Genomic DNA, 19,384 nt, shown 5'->3' with positions numbered 1-19,384 from the left:
TGCTCTAGGCAACTCTCTAAGGCTACAGATTGCCAAAACGTTCCACCCTGCATTGAAGAAGGAAGTTTCCTTACCCAAGAGTTTCTTATCTAAAAAAAATTATATATCCAATTTCATTTCAGTGATTCTTGAATCCTTTCTTTTTCATTAATAGAATGGTACCTTCTAATTCATGTTTTTTTCCCCTGTTACTTGTTTTAATTTATTGGCAACTGTCCTAGAAATCAAAAAGATATGGGAGTAGTTAGATGAATTGATATTTTGGATAAAGTGTTAAATTTTGATTGAAGTTAAAAATCTGCATTAACATCTTACCTTAATTTTTATAAGCTGTGGTATTAAAGTACATTTCCAAATATAGGTTCATTAAATAGGAATAAATCTAATGTAGATCCTCTTAATAAATAAGATTTTTTAGCCAGCATCGTAAGAATAATTCATACAATATTAAGAATAAAGTAACATTTAATGTCATAAGAAATTATTTACTTACGCTGTATATTCTGCTGTGAGACTGTACAAATAACTATGATAATTTCTTTCTTTAGATTTTGATGCAATCACAGATCCTATAATGAAAGCAAAAATGGTAGCTCTTAAAGGGATTAATAAAGTAATGGCTCAAAACAATATGGGGATGCCACCAATGGTTATGAACAGGTAAGGTAATCTTTTGAGACTAGAAGTTACTGAAGTCATTGATTTAACTTGAATGTGCCTAGTATTTGGAGAAAACATATCAGAAATTTAGGGATTTACATTTTAGGAAAGAATAAATACCAAGTTTAGTTAAAGTAGGATTTGAGATTGAAAGGAAGTTTCTTTTCATACGTGAGGAAAAGGTTTGGAAAGTACCGATTTGACTGACATGATGGTAGAGAAATACAAGTTTTTGCTTTTAATAAATGATAACTTTTCATGCTAGTTATGTTGTAGATTATTAGAAGTCATAAATGTATAGACCTTTTTAATTGTGAAAGGCAGAAGGAAAAATAGATTTGAATTGAAGGAAAGATTCTTATTCTATCAACAAAATAAATATTATCTTCTCTAAAAGGATACTGAGAGGAAAAAGGAGGTCGGGAGCTGAGGGGGTAAAAAGGTAGAATTTTTACTGGTCATTGGGGCAAATTGAAAGATTTTTCTTTACTGAAATTTAAAAAATTAGAAAAGAGAAGAAAATTGTAAATAATAAAGTCGAAACATACTTCTTTGGATCCTGGAAACTAGATATTACTTATTTAAAAGAAGGCAGAATGGGGCAGGTAGGTGGCACAGTGGATAGAGCACCGGTCCTGAAGTCAGGAGACCTGAGTTCAAATCCGGCCTCAGACGAAGTGCTTGACACTTACTAGCTGTGTGACCCTGGGCACGTCACTTAACCCCAGTTGCCTAAAAAAAAAGAAGGCAGAAGACCAGGTAGCAGTTCAAATGGGAAAGGTAGAATTAAGTGGAAACTGATATGATTTTATTTGGGAACCATTTTGGTGTTAGCACAGAAATAGAAATGAACCAATTATTTCGGTGTTGAGGATTTATGTAAGAGCATTAGGGAACAGTTCCCTTTCATTTTTGCTAGCTTCAAATTGTCTATTAACACCATAAATTAATAGGCATTCATTAAATATCTTCTATGGTTCCAGGCACTATTTTAAGCTCTGAACAGCTTATCTAAACCAGTATTTCAGTTTAATAAATATTTTTTGATCATGGTGATTATATTGACCATCTTCAAGGTACTCTTCTAGGTATTATGTACATGACATAATCCTTGTACTTGCATAGTTGAACTGGGAAAGCAAGATGTATATATGTGCTTTATATTTTATTAGTTACTTCTGTAAGTGCCCCCCAAAAAGTGACGTATTATTATAGGAGACACCACCACGCACACTTGATTGGTTAATGGAGACCCTTGTACGAGTAAGATGTGAATCAGTCAATTAAAAATAATAATTTTAATAATATTGTGCTTTAATGTTTGCAAAGCATTGCACAAATATCATGTCATTTATTGCTCACAATCACCTGGTTGTGCTATCATGTGCTATTATGATCCTCTTCTTACATATAAGAAATTAAGTCTGAGAGAGGTTAAGTGACTTGTCCCGGGTCACACAGCTTAGAAAATGCCCGAGACAGAATTTAAAGTAGATGGGGCAGGAGGGAACAAGCATTTATTAAGTGGCCTAATTTGTGTCAGGCTCTGTGCTTTGTACCTTAAAAATATTATTTCATTTAATCACTAAGACCCTAATAAGCAGGTGTGGTCCCTTTTTACAGCTGAGGAAACTGAGTCAGAAAGAAGTCTTCCTGACTTCAGGTTTAGTGCTCTGTCCACTAACTTCCTGTTGTTGAATTCATTTCAACATAGATTAAATAGTGCCCATTTTGTGTCTTGGCACTGTGCCTTGAGTACAGCAAACACAGTTAATGCAAACTTTACTTAACCTGACGTATAAAACAATACGTTAAAAATTAATATCCGATATTTGAAATATCTTTCAAAAACTTCACGTTTATTTGAGTTATGTTTTGACTTTCAGGAGTTTGTGAACGTTTTAGTTTATCATTACATATTTAATTTGAATTAGTTCATCTTTTGAACTATATTGCACTTGGAATTTTTATTGGCAATTAAAATAACATACAGACCTTTAAAAAAAAACAGAATTACTGCTGTCTTCTTTAATCAGGTTGATAGCCATGAATGTTTTAGAACTTATTTTATTAAACTTATTTTATTAGTTATAGTTATTATTTTATGCCTCACAGGTTTTAGTTTGATTTTAAAATGTGTTGCTAATTTTACCTCATTGGTATAGAAAATGACTAAGCATTTAAAATTTTTTATCCTACTTTAAATCATTTCACAAATTGCTGCTATTAAATGCTTATTCTTTTTTTAAGAAAGTTGCATCCTTTTTTACAGGTTCCCTTTTATGCCTGGGACACAGAGTGGTGAAGGCCAGAATCTTCCCCAGCAGGCAATTGCTCAGGTAATGCCACTTGTAATTGGAATTTTGTTTCTTCGTCTGATTTTCCTGTTGGGTTCCTTGTTTGTTTTGTTTTTAAGTAAAGCCACTGATATAGTGAGGGCAAACAAATAATTCATTATCTATCATTTGAACCTGGTATATAGTATCATAACTTATGACACTAGAACTACTTACACATGAGAGATTATTCTGAATAATTAATTTAAGCTCTTATAATTCAAACATACATTTATAAGCATAACAGAAGTTTAAAAAGATGGATATTTTCATTTTGTTACTCTGATATGCTGTGATTTTGATGTAGTAAAGAAATACTTTCTTGTAAACCACTCATTTCTACTGTTTATTTTTGTACATACAAATTTTATACTGTGTTTTTAGAAATGATCAGACAATGATTAGAGAAAGTGATAGGGTTTCTTTTTCTGAATCGGTCTGGTATTTTAAATTTGCTTTTACTTGTTTTTTTGCTATATCTAAAGAGTTTCCAGTAGCTTCTTTAACTTGTATAGTAGTATTACAAATATTAGCTTAGGCTTGACAGGAAATACTTCATTATTAATAAATTTGCTTACTCCTTTTTTTCTCTTGTCAGACTATGTAACTTGTAAGCATAATAAAAAATAAAGTAATATGGAATATAATGTAAATTATTTCAGCTTTCTGTATTTGCTATTTAGTGTACAACTTTAAGAAAAATGAATCAGTTAATTGCAATTAATACTAAACTCCCGACAATTTTATGTGGTTTTTTTTTTGTTTTTAATTTGGAAAAAACTAATACAGTGTATTATCTCTAAATCATTTCCTATAAAGTATATCCAATCCAAGAAAATTTAGTTGCTAAAGTAACTTGAAGATAAGATTAATCTGTGTTGTAGTCTTTGACTACAGTACTGTAGTAAAGTGTACTATAGTGAGGTGAAGATGTGGGGCAGTCCCACTGTGACTTTACTATTAATCCTTAAGACTACTTTAGTTTCCAGCCTAAGTGAATATATACACTACTAAATATTGAAAAGAGTGAAGTAATTCTGATCTGATTACAAATGCTCAAATATGACCCCTAAATTCATTCTACCTTGTAAAAGTGAAAGATTCTAATTCCTTTGTAGTATGTTTAAAAATATTTTACCAATTCTATTTGGTTTTTCTTTTTGTCTAATGTTTGATTATAAAAAAATTCTTATGCATTTTACTTATTTTAGGATGGCAGTTTAACACCTCAGATTTCTAGGCCTAATCCTCCAAATTTTGGTCCAGGATTTGTCAGTAAGTATAAATCTTTTAATTAGTTACATGCATTCTGGGGATTTTTTTTTGTCTTTACTATAAATATATTCTCTTTCAATTATCGTCATACAATTGAGCTTGCTTTTTTAGTTATTTCTGAACCATTAATGTGTGTGAAGAATTGGTTAGATTTGAGCATTTGCATTAGAAAAATCATATCTCCCATTATCTTTTCCTGCTTGTACCTATATTAAACACAGTACATATATGAATACAGTGTAAGAATTTATAAATTATTGAATTAAATCATTCCTGTTTTTCTCTGAAGGCTTTCTTTCTAAAATGTACACATTCAAAAAAAGATATACCATGGGAGAAATAATGGGAATATGCTTAAGAAACAAACTGGGTTACAGCTGGTTTGCAGATCAGAAATGCAGCAATACCCTTTTGTATGTTACAGAATTACCTTCAGGGAACTCATTAGAGGCGCAGGATAGGTTCTTAAAGTTCAATCTCAGTTGAACTTTTCTGAAATTTCCAGACTGTTTAGCTAACTTTTTTTCACCATTATTTTTCATTTTGCGCACCTCTGCTCTCCTGGTTCCAGAAACCAGAAAGGCTTTCTTTGCGGTAGGTCTTATTCCACCAGAAGGAGAACTTCTGAAACCTTGTGAAAAAGCCTGTTCTTGAAAATTCCTTCCAAATTTGGTCAACTGGACACAACAGTCACATGCACTAGATTTTCTACATTTAATAATGAACCCCAAAATCTGACCTTTTGAATTCCTGGTATGCCATAATTATATTTTGAATATATTTTTATATTTTTTAAAACATACCAAACTTCTCTAACTGGCTTTTTCTGATGTTACTGTGCCCATTTACTTTTGTTGAATTCTTAATGTATAATGATATTCTGTAACATTGATATTTTTTTAGCTAGGATCCTTCTAGAGTTACATTCATTCATTTCTGTGTATTACCATAAGATAAGAAGATGGCATGTGAAGAATTTATACTGTCATAAAATTACCATTATTGATTTGTTATCAATGCATAGGCATGAAATGCCCTTTCAGAATAAAGACATTAAAAGATGAAGAAAAGCTATATTTTTACGGGGAGAGGGGCAGATAGGAACAGCAAGAATGTCATTAACTGCTAACTTTTTTGAGAATTTAATCCTTCACTATTTTTGCTTGTTTATAGATTTGTCATTATGAAATTGACAGATGTTATTGTTAAATTTATTTTATACCTACCATTAATTATCTCTCCATAGAACACCAAATTCTAAATTAAAAGTCTGTTTTTTAAGACCTTCTAGAGTATTTACCGCTTTAGAACAATGTCTACATTTATAAGTAGAGCAAGCTTGTAAACTGAAGCAAACGTGAGGGGATTATTCATGTTAGGATCTGTGAAAAATAATCTAGATACCATGCTATGATTACTTTTATGGAATATTTGAGAAAGTTTTATCCATTTTATGAATATAAATTCCATCTATTTCAGTATATTTTTGTTGATGTTTTCCAATATGTTTCCAAGTAGACATACTTTGCCATTTGAAACAAAATATTATCCTAAAATTTGGTAATTCCTTCATTATAGCTCAAACTTTTCATGTTATATATACAGTGAAAATTTTTTGGATAGGTTTTTTTTTAAGTTATCATATACCAGCATTTGAAAAAAAAGAATGGCTTCATGGAGTTTATATCGATCATCCACTAATAATATTAATAAATGTGCAATTTTGATGTTTTTCCCAGATGATTCACAAAGAAAGCAGTATGAAGAGTGGCTTCAAGAGACCCAACAGCTTCTCCAGATGCAGCAGAAATATCTTGAAGAACAAATTGGACTGCACAGAAAATCTAAGAAGGCTCTCTCTGCTAAGCAACGCACGGCCAAAAAAGCTGGCCGAGAATTCCCAGAAGAAGATGCAGAACAACTGAAGCATGTTACAGAGCAGCAGAGTATGGTTCAGAAACGGCTAGAACAGGTAATAGACTTGCAGAAAGGAAATAATTACTCAATAATCCATTATTGGTACTCTATTTAAAATTTTTCTTCTGGTTGTGTTGATGAATATATTCATTATCAGTAGTGTTTAGTAGTAAGAAAGTCAGAATACGTAGCCCCTGAGAAACTTGCTGATTTATGATGGGGCAGTCAGTCAGGATACTTCTAGTTCATCACTCCCACTACTAGACTAACGGTCTACCTCTGTCGCTCAATAATCTTTCTTCTTTTGAGGTGTATTCTATCTAAATTTATCACCCAGGCCAGATTTTGTTAACTGTTATTAATTGACACTTCTCCTGCATCTCACCTACCCCCACCCCCAAACCCCAAGACATTTTCCTTCCTCCTAACAAACTTCAGCTCTGGTCTTTTCTTAGGAATACTTGAAAGCTTTATTTCATTAAATGTCCATTCTTTGTACCTCTTTTTGCATTTGGCTAACCCTGCTTTTTAAGGAGTTTTTCAATTACTTTTGTGCTTCTTAAAGTTGTTAAATCTCATATCATAATTTTCTTGCATGGCTCACATTTCTTTTCCCAATTTTTCCTTTACTACTATGATTTGAAAATCTTTTTTTTTCCTCTTTTTTTAAATCTCTTTCTTTAGCTCTTCTAGGAAATCTTGTTGGACTTCTGTCTAGCTTGTGTTTTTCTCTGAGGCTTTGCTTGTGTTATATTTTCATGTCATTGTCTTCTGAGTTTGTGTCTTGAGCTTCCTTGTCACCATAGTAGTTTTTTATAGTTGGGTTCTTTTTCTGTTTGCTCATTTTTGCAGCCTGTTTCTTGACTTTGAATTGAACTTTGTTAACGTTGGGCTGTGTCCCGTGGGGAAAGTGGAGTATCACTGCTAAGCTTCCAGCTTTTTCAACCTATAGTTTTGAGAGCTAGTTCTAGGGGTCTGTAAGTTTTCAGTGTTTCCAAGATGGTGCAGTCCTGGGAGAGGTGTGATCACTGATCTCCTGGTCTGTGCTCTAGTCTTTACCCTGAAAGCAAGATGGAGTATTATATATGAGATACCTCAGGTAGGGTCAGGCTAGGTGGATTGTAGAGTAGGTAAAGGAAGGTTAAGTAAATAATGGTGATAAGAATACTATTTATCTATAACTGCTATTGTTAAAAATTTGTTTTCTAATCCTGCTGTTGTCCAATAAAAATTTTTTCTGGTCTCAGCTTCTAAACCCTTTCCATCAGTTTAGTCCCTTGAGACCTTACTGCCTGCTTTGCTATTACCTACGTGACCAGCCAAGATATATTGACTGATCTAGCTTTTTACTGAGCCTTTCATGTAATAAGTGTTCAATTAATGTATATTGAATGAATTAATTTACTATGAATATTGCATACAAATAAATTATGTTTCTTGTGTTTCAGATTCGAAAACAGCAAAAAGAACATGCTGAACTCATTGAGGATTACCGAATCAAGCAGCAACAGCAGTGTGCAATGGCTCCACCTGTCTTGATGCCAGGAGTCCAGCCTCAGCCCACAATGGTTCCTGGAGGGTCACCAGCAGCAATAAGTCAGCCAAATTTTCCCATAGCATCACAGCAACTTCAACACCAACAGCATACACCTATTATACCTGGTCAGGCCAATCCTGCGAGAATGCCAAATTTACCAGGTTGGCAGCCTACAAGTACCCCTCCTCGCCTCCCTCTAAATGCTTCAAGGATGCAGCCTCCGATGCCTCCAATACCAATAAAGACTAATGCTCCGGCCCCAGGGTCTACTTCAAATTCAAATTCACAGAGTGGCCCACCTCCCAGAGTAGAATTTGATGACAATAACCCCTTTAGTGAAAGTTTTCAAGAGCGAGAACGTAAGGAACGTTTACGAGAGCAGCAGGAAAGGCAACGAATTCAACTCATGCAAGAAGTGGACAGGCAGAGAGTTTTGCAGCAGAGAATAGAAATGGAACAACATGGCATGATTGGATCAGAATTGAATAATAGGTCTTTGTCCCAGATTCCATTTTTCAATTCTGACTTACCCTGTGATTTCATACCACACTCTAGACCTCTTCAGCAGTCTCCACAACATCAACAGCAAATAGGACTACAACAGCAAAATATGCAACAGGGATCTGTTAATTCACCCCCCAATCAAACTTTTATGCAGACCAATGAACGGCGGCATATTGGCCCTGCCCCTTTTGGACCTGATCCACCAGTTCTTAGTGGTGGTCCAAGTTTCCATTCTGTCAAACAACCACATGGAAATCTTTCTGGCAACAATTTTCCACAAGGCCAAATAAGGCCTTCCTTTACTCCTGGGATGCCCACAGCACTGCAGACAGCTAATACTGGTCCTCCATGTGGTCAAGAGACTACTGTGCCTCATGTACAAAACTATCCAGGATCAAGCCAGTCTCTTATTCAGTTGTATTCTGATATAATTCCAGAAGAAAAAGGGAAAAAGAAAAGAATAAGAAAAAAAAAGAAAGATGATGATGCAGAGTCAACAAAGGCACCGTCAACTCCACATTCAGATATAACTGCCCCACCAACTCCAAGTATTTCAGAACCTACCTCAACCCCAACAGTGGTCACACCCAGTGAGCTTACTCCTCATCTGGTAGAGCAAGAGTCAGCAGAACCCTTGGGCTCATCAACTACTAATGAGGAGATAAATCAGCCATCTTCAGAACTGGAAGATAATCTCTCCAGTAGTGGTTTTTCACAAAGGAATCCACATCATCAGTCCACTGCAGACTCAGAACCTGTAAAGTTCACCTCGGAAATCCCTAAAAATATTCAAGAAATTAAACTGGAAAAGGCTGAGGCAGAACAGTGCCCTGGCCAAACTGAGCCCAAACTGGAGGATCAAACTGGCATTAAAACAGAAGAAAAGACTGTCTCATCAGCCCAGAGTCCAACCCAGTTAGTGAGTGTCCCTCCCTCAAAAGGAGATTCAGGGAATGAACTTTTGAAACATTTATTGAAAAATAAAAAGACATCTTCCCTTTTAAATAAAAAATCTGAAGATAGCTTGAGATTAGAAGAAGAAGGTTCTGGGAATAACAAATTAATAGAAAAGCACAAATCAGCTGAAGGCCTGGTAAGTTTCAACAATTCTTAAAAAACCACCAGGAATTTTTCTTCCCAACATCTTTTTTGTTTTCATGATTTTTATTTTGTAGATGGTACTATTCCCATTCCTCTCTCCTCCCTTCCCCATGTTGTCACATAGGAATCTGTAAATTAAATTAACTTAATCTTATGTTAATCTTGCTGTTCACTACCTTATGGCTTTATTTAATGAAGAGCTGTCTGCCTTCATTAGTGGGCATTTAGTATGTTAAAACTCTTATTGATTAGTTTCTTGCTGTGTATTTATAAGGCTTTCTTACAGGTAACAGGAACAGTTTAATGCTAGTCCCTAATTCAGATCTCCACATCTAAATGTTTTCTTCTTCCCTTTAGTCCCATAACCGTTTTTGCTTCAGTGGAACAAACACCTTTCTGGCTTTTGTTATTCTACATACATGACTTTATATTTATTTTCTTGATTAGAGCAAAAGCTTCGCCAGAAAATGGACGATATTTTATTCTGTTTTGTATCCCCTACGTGTGTTATACTTAATAGTTGCTTTATACATATTAGCTCATTATTATATCTGATGTTTAATTGTTCAATTTTGTATCCTTCAGTCCCTTGTATATAGGATATATTTAATAAGTACTTTTGGAGTTAAAGTTAATTAATAGATACTCATCAGCACATATTAATGAAAAGTCAACTTCATTGGTGTGGTGTGATCATGGTTTTGTTGACTTTAGGGTTTATTCCAGAAATCTCTGTTATGACCAATAATACTAAAAATGGGTTTTAGTTTAGCTTATTTAAGATTTATTTATTCCTTCATTTAAATATCAAACTCTTTCCAAATGAATATTAATACTTTATTTTTCTTCTTTAGATACATTTTTACACTTTCTCCTTGGGTTCTGAAATAGTATCATTGAGGGCGAAGTTCTTAGTTCTTTACTATGTTGTTAAAGATTTCATGTATGCTGAATTTAATATTTTTTCCCTCGATATCAGGCAACTGTTCTCTTGATAAGAATGTGTATTTGTTTCTATGTCTTAAAAATCTGGTATTCTATTATTGTGGGGAAGGAAGCAGTAAAGTATATAGGACCCAGGATTTGGAGTTAAAACATTTAGATTTGAATCCCATAGATAGAAGAGTTATCTAATTTATCTAAGTAATTGAAGGGTATTATACATTAAAATGCCTTATGAAAACTCATTGTTAAATTTGATGCCAACTATTCTTTTTTAAAGTAAAGTATTGATATCTTTTGTTATTATATTACTTACATTTTCCAAAGTATATCTCTTCTTCCCCCTCCCAGAGAGCCAGTTCTTGTAACAAAGAAAAAAAGAACTCAGTAAAACTGAGCTGAAACATACTGAAAGTCTGATATTATCCAGTCATTCACATCTGTATTCCCCAACCTCAGCAAAAAAGGGAAGGAGATGTCTTCTAATACTACTTCTTTGGGACCACACTTGATACTATAATTTGTCAGCATTCAGTTTCAGTTGTTAGTCATTGTATATATAATTTTTTGTGGTTCTCCTTGCTTCATTTTACATTAATTCAGATAAGTCTTTAAATGCTTCTCTATGTTTATCATAATTACTGTTTCTTACAGAATAATTATATTCTAATATATGGGTATCAATGGTACTTTGAGTTCTTTGCAGCTATAAACTGTATTGCTGTGAATATTTTGGAATATATGGAACTGACCTCTTTGGAGCATATGCCTAACAGTAATGATCTCTGTGTGTTAGAGACTGTAGAGATTTTAGTCACTTTATCTGCATCTCATAGTTACCCACAATACGATAGTACTCCATCGCAGTTATGCGCCATAACTTGTTTAGCCATTCCCTGATGATGTGCATCCCCTCAATTTCCAGTTCTTTGCCACAACAAAAACAGCTGCTATGAACGTTTTTTATGTATAGGCTCTTTTCCTTTTTCTTTGATCCCTTTGTGATACAGACCTAGTAGTGGTATTGCTAGGTCAAAGGATATACAGTTTTATAGCCTTTGGATCTAGTTCCATGTTGCCCTCCAGACTAGTCCCCTACTCCACCAGCCCTTCATTAGTGTACCTTTTTCCCCTCATTCCTTCCAGCATTTGTCATTTCTGATAGGTGTGAGGTGGTATCTCAGACTTGTTTTAATTTTCCTTTCTCTAATCAACAGTGATTCAGAGTACTTCTTCATATTTCTTCAGATAGCTTTGATTTTTTATTCTGAAAGCTGCCTGTTCCTATCCTTTGACCATTTATCAATTGGGGAATGACTTGTATTCTTATAAATTTCAATCAGTTCTCTATGCATTTGAGAAATGAGGCTTTTTTTCAGAGACACTTGGCTGTAAAAATTTTTTCCCAGCTTTCTGCTTTCATTTTGATTTTGGTTGCATTGGTTTTGTTTGTGTAAAACCTTTTTAATTTAACGTAATCAAAATTATCCATTTTACATCTTATAATGCATTCTGTCTCGTTTGGTCATAAATTCTTCACTTCTCCATACATCTGACAGGTAAACTAATCCTTGCTTTCTTAATTTGCTTATGGTATCTAAATCATGTACCTATTTTGACTTTTATCTTGATATACAGTGTAAGATGTTGGTTTATAACTTAATTTCTGCCATACAATTTTTCAGTTTTCCTAACAGTTTTTTGTCAAATACAGAGTTCTTATCCCAGAACCTAGGATCTTTGAGTTTATGAAATGCTCAATTACAATGGTCATTTCCTACTGTGTCTTGTGTACCTAATCTATTTCACTGATCCACCATTTTGTTTCTTAACCAGTACCAGATAGTTTTGATGATTGCTACTTTATAGTATAGTTTGAAATCTGGTATGGCTAGGCCACTTTTCCTTTGCATTTTTTTTTTTATCAATTCCATTGATACTCTTGACCTTTTGTTCTTCCAGATTTTGTTATGATATTTTCTAGTTCTATAAAATAATTTTTGGTAGTTTGATTGGCATGGCACTGAATAAGTAAATTAAGTAGAATTGTTATTTTTATCGTATTAGCTTGGACTACCCTGAGTGATTGATATTTTCCAGTTGTTTAGATCTGGTTTTGTTTGAATGACAAGTATTTTATAATTGTGTTCATATAGTTCCTCGGTTTGTCTTGGTAGGTAGACTCCCAAGTATTTTATATTGTCTACAGTTTTTTAAATGGAATTTATCTTTCTATCTCTTGCTAGTTGATTCTCTAGGATTCTCTTAAGTATACCATCATAGCATCTCCAAAGAGTGATAGATTTGTTTCCTCATGGCCTACTCTAATTCCATTTCTTTTTCTTTTATTGCTAAAGTTAACATTTCTAGTACAATAATGAATGATAGTGGTGATAATGGGTACCCTTGCTTTACTCTTGATCTTACTGGGAGGGCTTCTAGATTATTACCATTACAAATAATGCTTTCTGATGGTTTCACATAGGTAACACTTTTGTACTTGCAACCTACAGCTTAAGAAGCTCTAGTCTGTGGTACCTTTTAGCAAGATATAGTTTCCCTGCTTATCTCTTCCAATTAGATCTATATTTGCTTTGTCTAAGATCATGATTGCTACCCCCTGCTTTTTTTTACTTTAACCAAAACATAATAGATTCTGTTCCATCCCCTTACTTTTACTCTTCGTGTGTGTCTCTGCTTCAAATGTATTTCTTGTAAACAACATATTATAGGATTCTTATTTTAAATCCATTCTGATATCTGCTTTGTTTTATGAGACATATCAGCCCATTCACATTCACAGTTATGATTACTGTTTATTTCCCTCCATCCTATTTTTCCCCTATTTATACTTCTCTCTCTCTCTCCCTCTCTCCCTCTCCCCTTTTTCCCTGTCCCTTCTCACCAGTGTTTTGTTTCAGACCACCACCTCCTTCTCTCTTCCTTTCTCTCAGCCTCCTCCCTGGCTGCCTTTTCTTGTCCCCCTCCCTTCCAACTTCCCTATGGGCCAGAGTAAGATAGGTTTCTATACTCAACTAAGTGTGTATGTTATTCCCTCTTTGAGCCAAATCAGATGGAAGTAAGATTCAAACAATACTCGTACCCCTCCCCCCTTTCTTTCCCTCTGCTGTAATGGATCTTTCACACCTTTTCATGTGATCTAATTTACCCTATTCTGCCTCTCCCTTCCTTTTTCTTCTAGTGCAATCTTCTTTCTTACCCCTTAATTTGTTTTTTATATCATCCTATCAAAGTCAACTTATACATACACCTGCTGTCTATGTATACTCCATCTAAATGTAGAGATACTGTTCTTAAGAGTTACAAATGGGGGTAGCTAGGTGGCACGGTGGATAGAGCACTGGCCCTGGAGTCAGGAGGACCTGAGTTCAAATCTGGCCCCAGACACATGATATTCACTAGCTGTGTGACCCCGGGCAAGTCAATTACCCCTGATTGCCTCCCTCCATGCTCCCCCCCCCCCCCAAAAAGAGTTACAAATGTCATCTTCCCATGTAAGGATGTTAAAGACTTTAACCTTTTTGAATAACTTATGGGTTTTTTTCCCCCTGTTTATCTTTTTATGGTCCTGTTGAGTCTTGTATTTGAAAACTGAATTTTTTATTCAGCTCTGGTCTTTTCATCAAGAATGTCTGAAAGTCTCCTATATCATTGAATGTCCATCTTTTCCCCTGAAAGATCATATTTAGTTTTCTAGATAGCTGATTCTTGGTTGTAATCTAAGCTCCTTTGCCTTCTGGAGTATTATATTCCAAGCCCTCTTATCCTTTAATGTAGAAGATACTAAATCCTGTGTAATCTTGCCTGTGACTTCTCGATATTTGAATTCTTTCTTTCTGACTGCTTGCAGTATTTTTTCCTTGACATGAGAGTTTTGAAATTTGGCTATAATATTCCTGGGAGTTTTCATTTTGGGATCTCTTTCAGATGATCAGTAGATTCTTTTAATTACTACTTTACCCTCTGGTTCTAGGATATCAGAGCAGTTTTCCTTGATAATTTCTTGAAAGATGCTATCCAGGCTCTTTTTTTTTGTCCATGGCTTTCAAGTAGTCCAATAATTCTTAAATTATCTCTCCTGGATCTTTTTCTAGGTCAATTGTTTTTCCAAGGAGGTATCTTATATTTTCTTCTGTTTTTTCATTCTTTTGTTTTTTGTTTTACTGATTCTTATAGTCGTTAGCTTCCACTTGCCCAGTTTTAATTTTTAAGGAATTTTTTTTTCCATTAGCTTTTGTAACTCTTTTTCCTTTCAGCACATTCTCCTTCTTTTCTTCAGTACATTTTTGTACATCTTTTTCTGTTGTGAGTGTGTGTGTGCGTGCGCGCGCGCACGTGCGTGAGTGCTTCCTTTACCAACCAGTGGACTCTTTTTTCATGATTCTCTTGCATAACTGTCATCATTACTTCCCTTCCTTGATTTTTAAAATCTTTTTTGAGCTCTTCCAGGAGGACTTTTTATGCCTAATACCAATTCATATTTCTATTTGAGACTTCACGTGTAGGTGCTTTGATATTGTTGTCCTCTTCTGAGTTTGTGTTTCGATCTTCCCGGTCACCATAATGGCTTTCTTGGGTCAGGGCTTTTTTTGGTTTGTTTTGTTTTTTGCTCATTTTCCAACCTATTTCATGACTTTTAAAATTGACCTCTTTCCTGGGGTACTGGAGGCATTGTCCCAAGCTTTTATGCAGGGGGCTAGGGCCTGGTCGTTGGCTTACAGGCGGCAACTCACCTGTGGCAGCAAGGGCTTCGTTCCATGGCTGGCAGTTGACCTGCTGTGCTGGGGCTGGGGGCCTCCTACTGGCTTGCTGGACACTGCCTGTGCTGGACTACACTCCCCTTTTACCTGAATGAGACTGATCTTTCCTGCAGTCCTTCTAAGTTAACTCCATCCTTTTGTGGGTTCTGTCACTTGATTTAAAGTTGTTTTGGAGGGAAATTGGAGAGAGCTAAAGCAACTTCTTGCCTTTTCTATGCCATCTTGGCTTTGCCCACCCCAGGAAATTTGTGAACAAAAACATGACAATGAGAAGGTTTAGGGCATGCAAAGGGAACAAATAGTTCACTTTAGCTGTAGTGCAGAGTGTTTTGGAAGGGAATCTTGTGAAAAGAGGCTATAAGGTAGAGTAGTGCCATATTTTTAGAAAACCAATACTAGACTAAGGAATTTGAGTTTTATGTAGTTGGCAATATTGAGCTACCTGAAGCACCTTGAATGGAGGAATGAGCCAGCCCTGTTATGCATAAGGAGAAACACCAGGAACATGAATGATTGATTCATGAGAACACAGACTAATAGTTGGCAAGCCTGTTTAGTAAGGTATTCCAATAGTCCAAATGGGTGACCAAAAGACCTGTTCTAGGGTTGTAGTAGAATGAGAGACCAGAAATTGGATGCAAGAGAAAACATAAAGGTATAAAGTCAATAAAACCTGGTAACTGAGAGGTGAATGAGAAGGAAGAGTAACACTTAGGTTTTCTCTTATGGGAGAATGAGAATGGTAGTGCCATTGATAGAAACTGTGAATGAAGAGGTGTGGTGGAAAGAAAAGCTCAATTTTAAACAAGTGGAGGTTGTGGCACCAATATAATATTAAACTAAGAGGTAGAGATAAATTCCTGGAGCTGTCTATTTGGGAATTATCTGTTAATATTAAGTTGAAGATGTTCAGTTGTTGGGGAGAGGGAGAAAAACAATGTTATTATTATTTTTGTAACTGAAAAAAAGTCTGTGAACCTGTGTGCCACTTTGTTTTGCTTATGTTGTGATTGTTTTTAAAAGCTGACACTTGTGTAACAGAGTTAAATTCTTAATAATAATAACTGACATTTATATGGCACTTTAAAGTTTGCAAATAGGTTTTATATTTATATATATGTGTATGTGTGTCTATATATATGTGTGTGTATACATATATATATATATTTATATATATTAGCTCATTTGTTTCTCACTACATCTCTGTGAGGCAGGCACAGGTACTATATCCATTTTGCAGATGAGCAAACCAGAATTCAGCAAAATAGAGTGTCTTGGCCATGGCTTCTTTTGCTTATAAGATCAGATGGTGAGTTTTGGGTCTTTCTGAACAAAGAGTAGCATTTCTAGCCACCATGACACATTAAGAGACATAGTTATAGTTTGCTTACAAATTAAGCCCAGTTTAAAAATATATTGTACTAGTAATGTTTGACTTAGTGAACTATTAATATTAATTTTCTTAAAAAGATGACTAGCCTCTGTAATTAGAGACTATACTTCCAACTCAACAAACATGTGGGAAGTACACTTATAATTTTTATTGCATGCAGGTTGTGGAAGGTTCAGATAACAGTAAGGCTTGAAAATGTTATGTTTATGGTTTCTCTAGTTTATGATTGTCTCTTTTACTGACATTCTCCTCTAATATTTTAAAACATTATACTGGTGATCATGAGTTCTTAAAAATCATGCTACAACCTCTAATAGAACCTACTAATTAGGAAGGGTTCTTTGATACTCTTCTCGCCCAAGTTGCCAATGATCTTCCCCCAACTCCCCCTCATGCCCAACATTCCCCAGACCTTCTAGAAGACTTTGCTTCATACCTCTCTAATGCCATAATCATATATTGTTTTTATTAAGACTATCTTTATATCAAACACCCTCAGTAAAATTGGCAAATACTGTACCTTACCTAAATGTTGTGTACACACACACACACACACACACACACACACACACACACCCCATCACCACTACCACTACCACCACTACTTTTATTCCATTTCTCATTCCAGTGGAATGGAGAATCGAATTGAGCATGGTACCAGTAATAGAATGTATGGTTTTTGCTGAGAAGCAGCTTAGCCAAATTCAGTTCCCAGTAAGTTAACTACTAGATTATGTTTTGTTTTGTTGGCCACAACCATTCAAGAAGACCTTTACCCAAAACATAAAGGGGTTATTATATGTTTTGGTGAAAGGAATAGCAAAGTCAATAAAATCACAAATCTTTAAAATACCCAAATGATATTAACTTATAGTTTATTCCGGTTAACATTTCTGTTAAATAAATGGAAACATATTAAGCTTTATTGCTGGTCCATGGAATAGAGAAGCTGGCTGAAAGGTAAAAGTAGTGGAGGAAGTTAAAAATGGTATGTATATAAAAATACTGTAGTGTAGGGGTGGGAAACGTGTGGTCTCCAGGCCACATATGGCCTTCTAGGTCTTCAGGTGTGGCCCTTTGACTGAATCCAAGCTTCACAGAACAAATCCCCTTAAATAAAAGGATTTGTTCTGTAAAACTTGGACTCATTCAAAAGACTGTACCCAAGGGCCTAGAAGGCTGCAGGTTCCCCACCCCTGCTCTAGTATTTTATGCTGTCCCCCATTCATAAATCTGTATTAATACTATTTTTTTTCCTCATCACAAATCAGGGAGCCAGCTTTAATAACTTAACACAGTGATTTTGGCTGTAATTAACTAAAGTTAGAATTTCCATTTCTTTTCTTTTTACTGACCTAAGAAATCCTGATCATTAAACCTGATATTTTCAAGCCTTCAGAATAAACAAAATATGTTTTACCTTTACTACTTCATTAGATTTGCATGTATTGTGTATTTTGTTCAATTTTGTTTGTTTGGCCTAAAGAAATGGCGGACCATTTCCGAGCATACATTATTAACTTCTACTTTAAAAGTTACTTTTGGGGCAGCTAGGTGGTGTAGTGGATAGAGCACTGGCCCTGGAGTCAGGAGGACCTGAATTCACATGCAGCCTCAGACACTTGACACTTACTAGCTATGTGACCCTGGGCAAGTCACTTAACCCTGTTTGCCTCACCAAAAAATGGAAAGAAAAAAAAAGTTACTTTTACTGGTCCTTGACTTTCTTGTCTTTTTGTAGTAATAACAGCAAGCACCTAAGTAAAATTATAGTTACAAAGTACCTTTAAAGGCATTACTTAATTTGTGTCTCCTAAGTACCAAACACACTACTTTTACACAGTTAATCAGCAAGTGTCCTTCAAATTCATCTGTAGTTGTTACCAAATAGCATATACTTCTGCACACATAACTGCCATGTTCAAGTCTTACACATTTCTTTGGATAATTTCTCCAGTCCCTAACTTGAGAAAAGAGTAGCGTCTGTATTCCAAAAAGAAATAACAGGTTTTCCCTCAAAAAGAAATACTTCTGAATACTTAGCCACAAGGTAATGAAAAGGAGAAGCAAAGTTTATATGAATTACCTAGTCTGATTTAATATAGTCCAATACATATTTTGTCAGGATTTATAAGTGTTATAATTTGAATGATCAATATAATACATTTGTGTTATATGTGTTCATCTCTTTCACTGGAGAATACTAGTTGTCTCGCAAAGCTTCTTGAAACTGGCAAAGGTATTTCCCAGGTGCCCTTATTCTCAGATTTCCCCCTGTAGATCAACACTGCCAGGGAAGAATAAAAGATTTACATGAGTGGGTTAAGATGTCTTGGCTGTCATAACCCTCAGGCCCTAAAGCACAGTACTTCTGCAATTTAAAGAGTGTGAATTATGTTTTTCTTTCTTGTTGGCAATAGCAAAAAGCATGGTCAGACTCAGAGGGTGATGTCTGTTTCCTGTTTTGATCTCATTTGAAAAGTACTTGTTTTCTATTTCGTTTTGTCCTTTGATGTATTGAGCTGAAAACAATGTCCCCAAATGTAAATAGCATCTTTAAAATGATTCCCATTTGCAGCCATTGGCCATCTTCTTATCACCATATATCATCAAATGAATTGAATTATGGTTTGGAGTAGGACTAGCATGAAATAAATATTAAATGCATGGTTGGTCCATTCTGATTTCTTGATTTTCATATTTCTGCTAGCCAACTCCAGGAAATCAGATACATGGTGGCCTTGAATGTGGAAATAACGTGCAGACCAAAACCGATGTACTAAGCGAAACCAAGAAACAACGGAGCAAACGAACTCAGAGGACTGGAGAAAAGGCAGCACCTCGTTCTAAAAAAAGAAAGAAGGATGAAGAGGAAAAACAATCTATTTATTCTAACACTGACACATTTGCCCACTTGAAACAGGTGAATTATTAGGAA

General features: G+C 35.0%; 1 protein-coding gene across 6 annotated transcripts in view; it reads left to right on the top strand.

Annotated features, from left to right (window-relative positions):
- KMT2C (lysine methyltransferase 2C) overlaps nt 1–19,384 on the top strand; it is a 285,908-nt gene that overhangs the window by 233,432 nt on the left and 33,092 nt on the right. For all 6 annotated transcript variants that reach the window (XM_027841013.1, XM_027841014.1, XM_027841015.1 and 3 more), the window contains 6 exons: nt 549–660; nt 2,933–2,999; nt 4,208–4,271; nt 6,011–6,243; nt 7,637–9,322; nt 19,157–19,369. In XM_027841013.1, coding sequence (XP_027696814.1) covers nt 549–660; nt 2,933–2,999; nt 4,208–4,271; nt 6,011–6,243; nt 7,637–9,322; nt 19,157–19,369 — 2,375 coding nt within the window. The remainder of the gene's footprint in view (nt 1–548; nt 661–2,932; nt 3,000–4,207; nt 4,272–6,010; nt 6,244–7,636; nt 9,323–19,156; nt 19,370–19,384) is intronic.

Source organism: Vombatus ursinus, unplaced genomic scaffold (assembly GCF_900497805.2).
Source record: "Vombatus ursinus unplaced genomic scaffold, bare-nosed wombat genome assembly UNPS02014852.1, whole genome shotgun sequence".
In the NCBI taxonomy this organism is placed as follows: Eukaryota; Metazoa; Chordata; class Mammalia; order Diprotodontia; family Vombatidae; genus Vombatus; species Vombatus ursinus.
The sequence above is the reverse complement of the archived record's forward strand: the minus strand, read 5'-3'. Positions and strand labels throughout refer to the sequence as shown.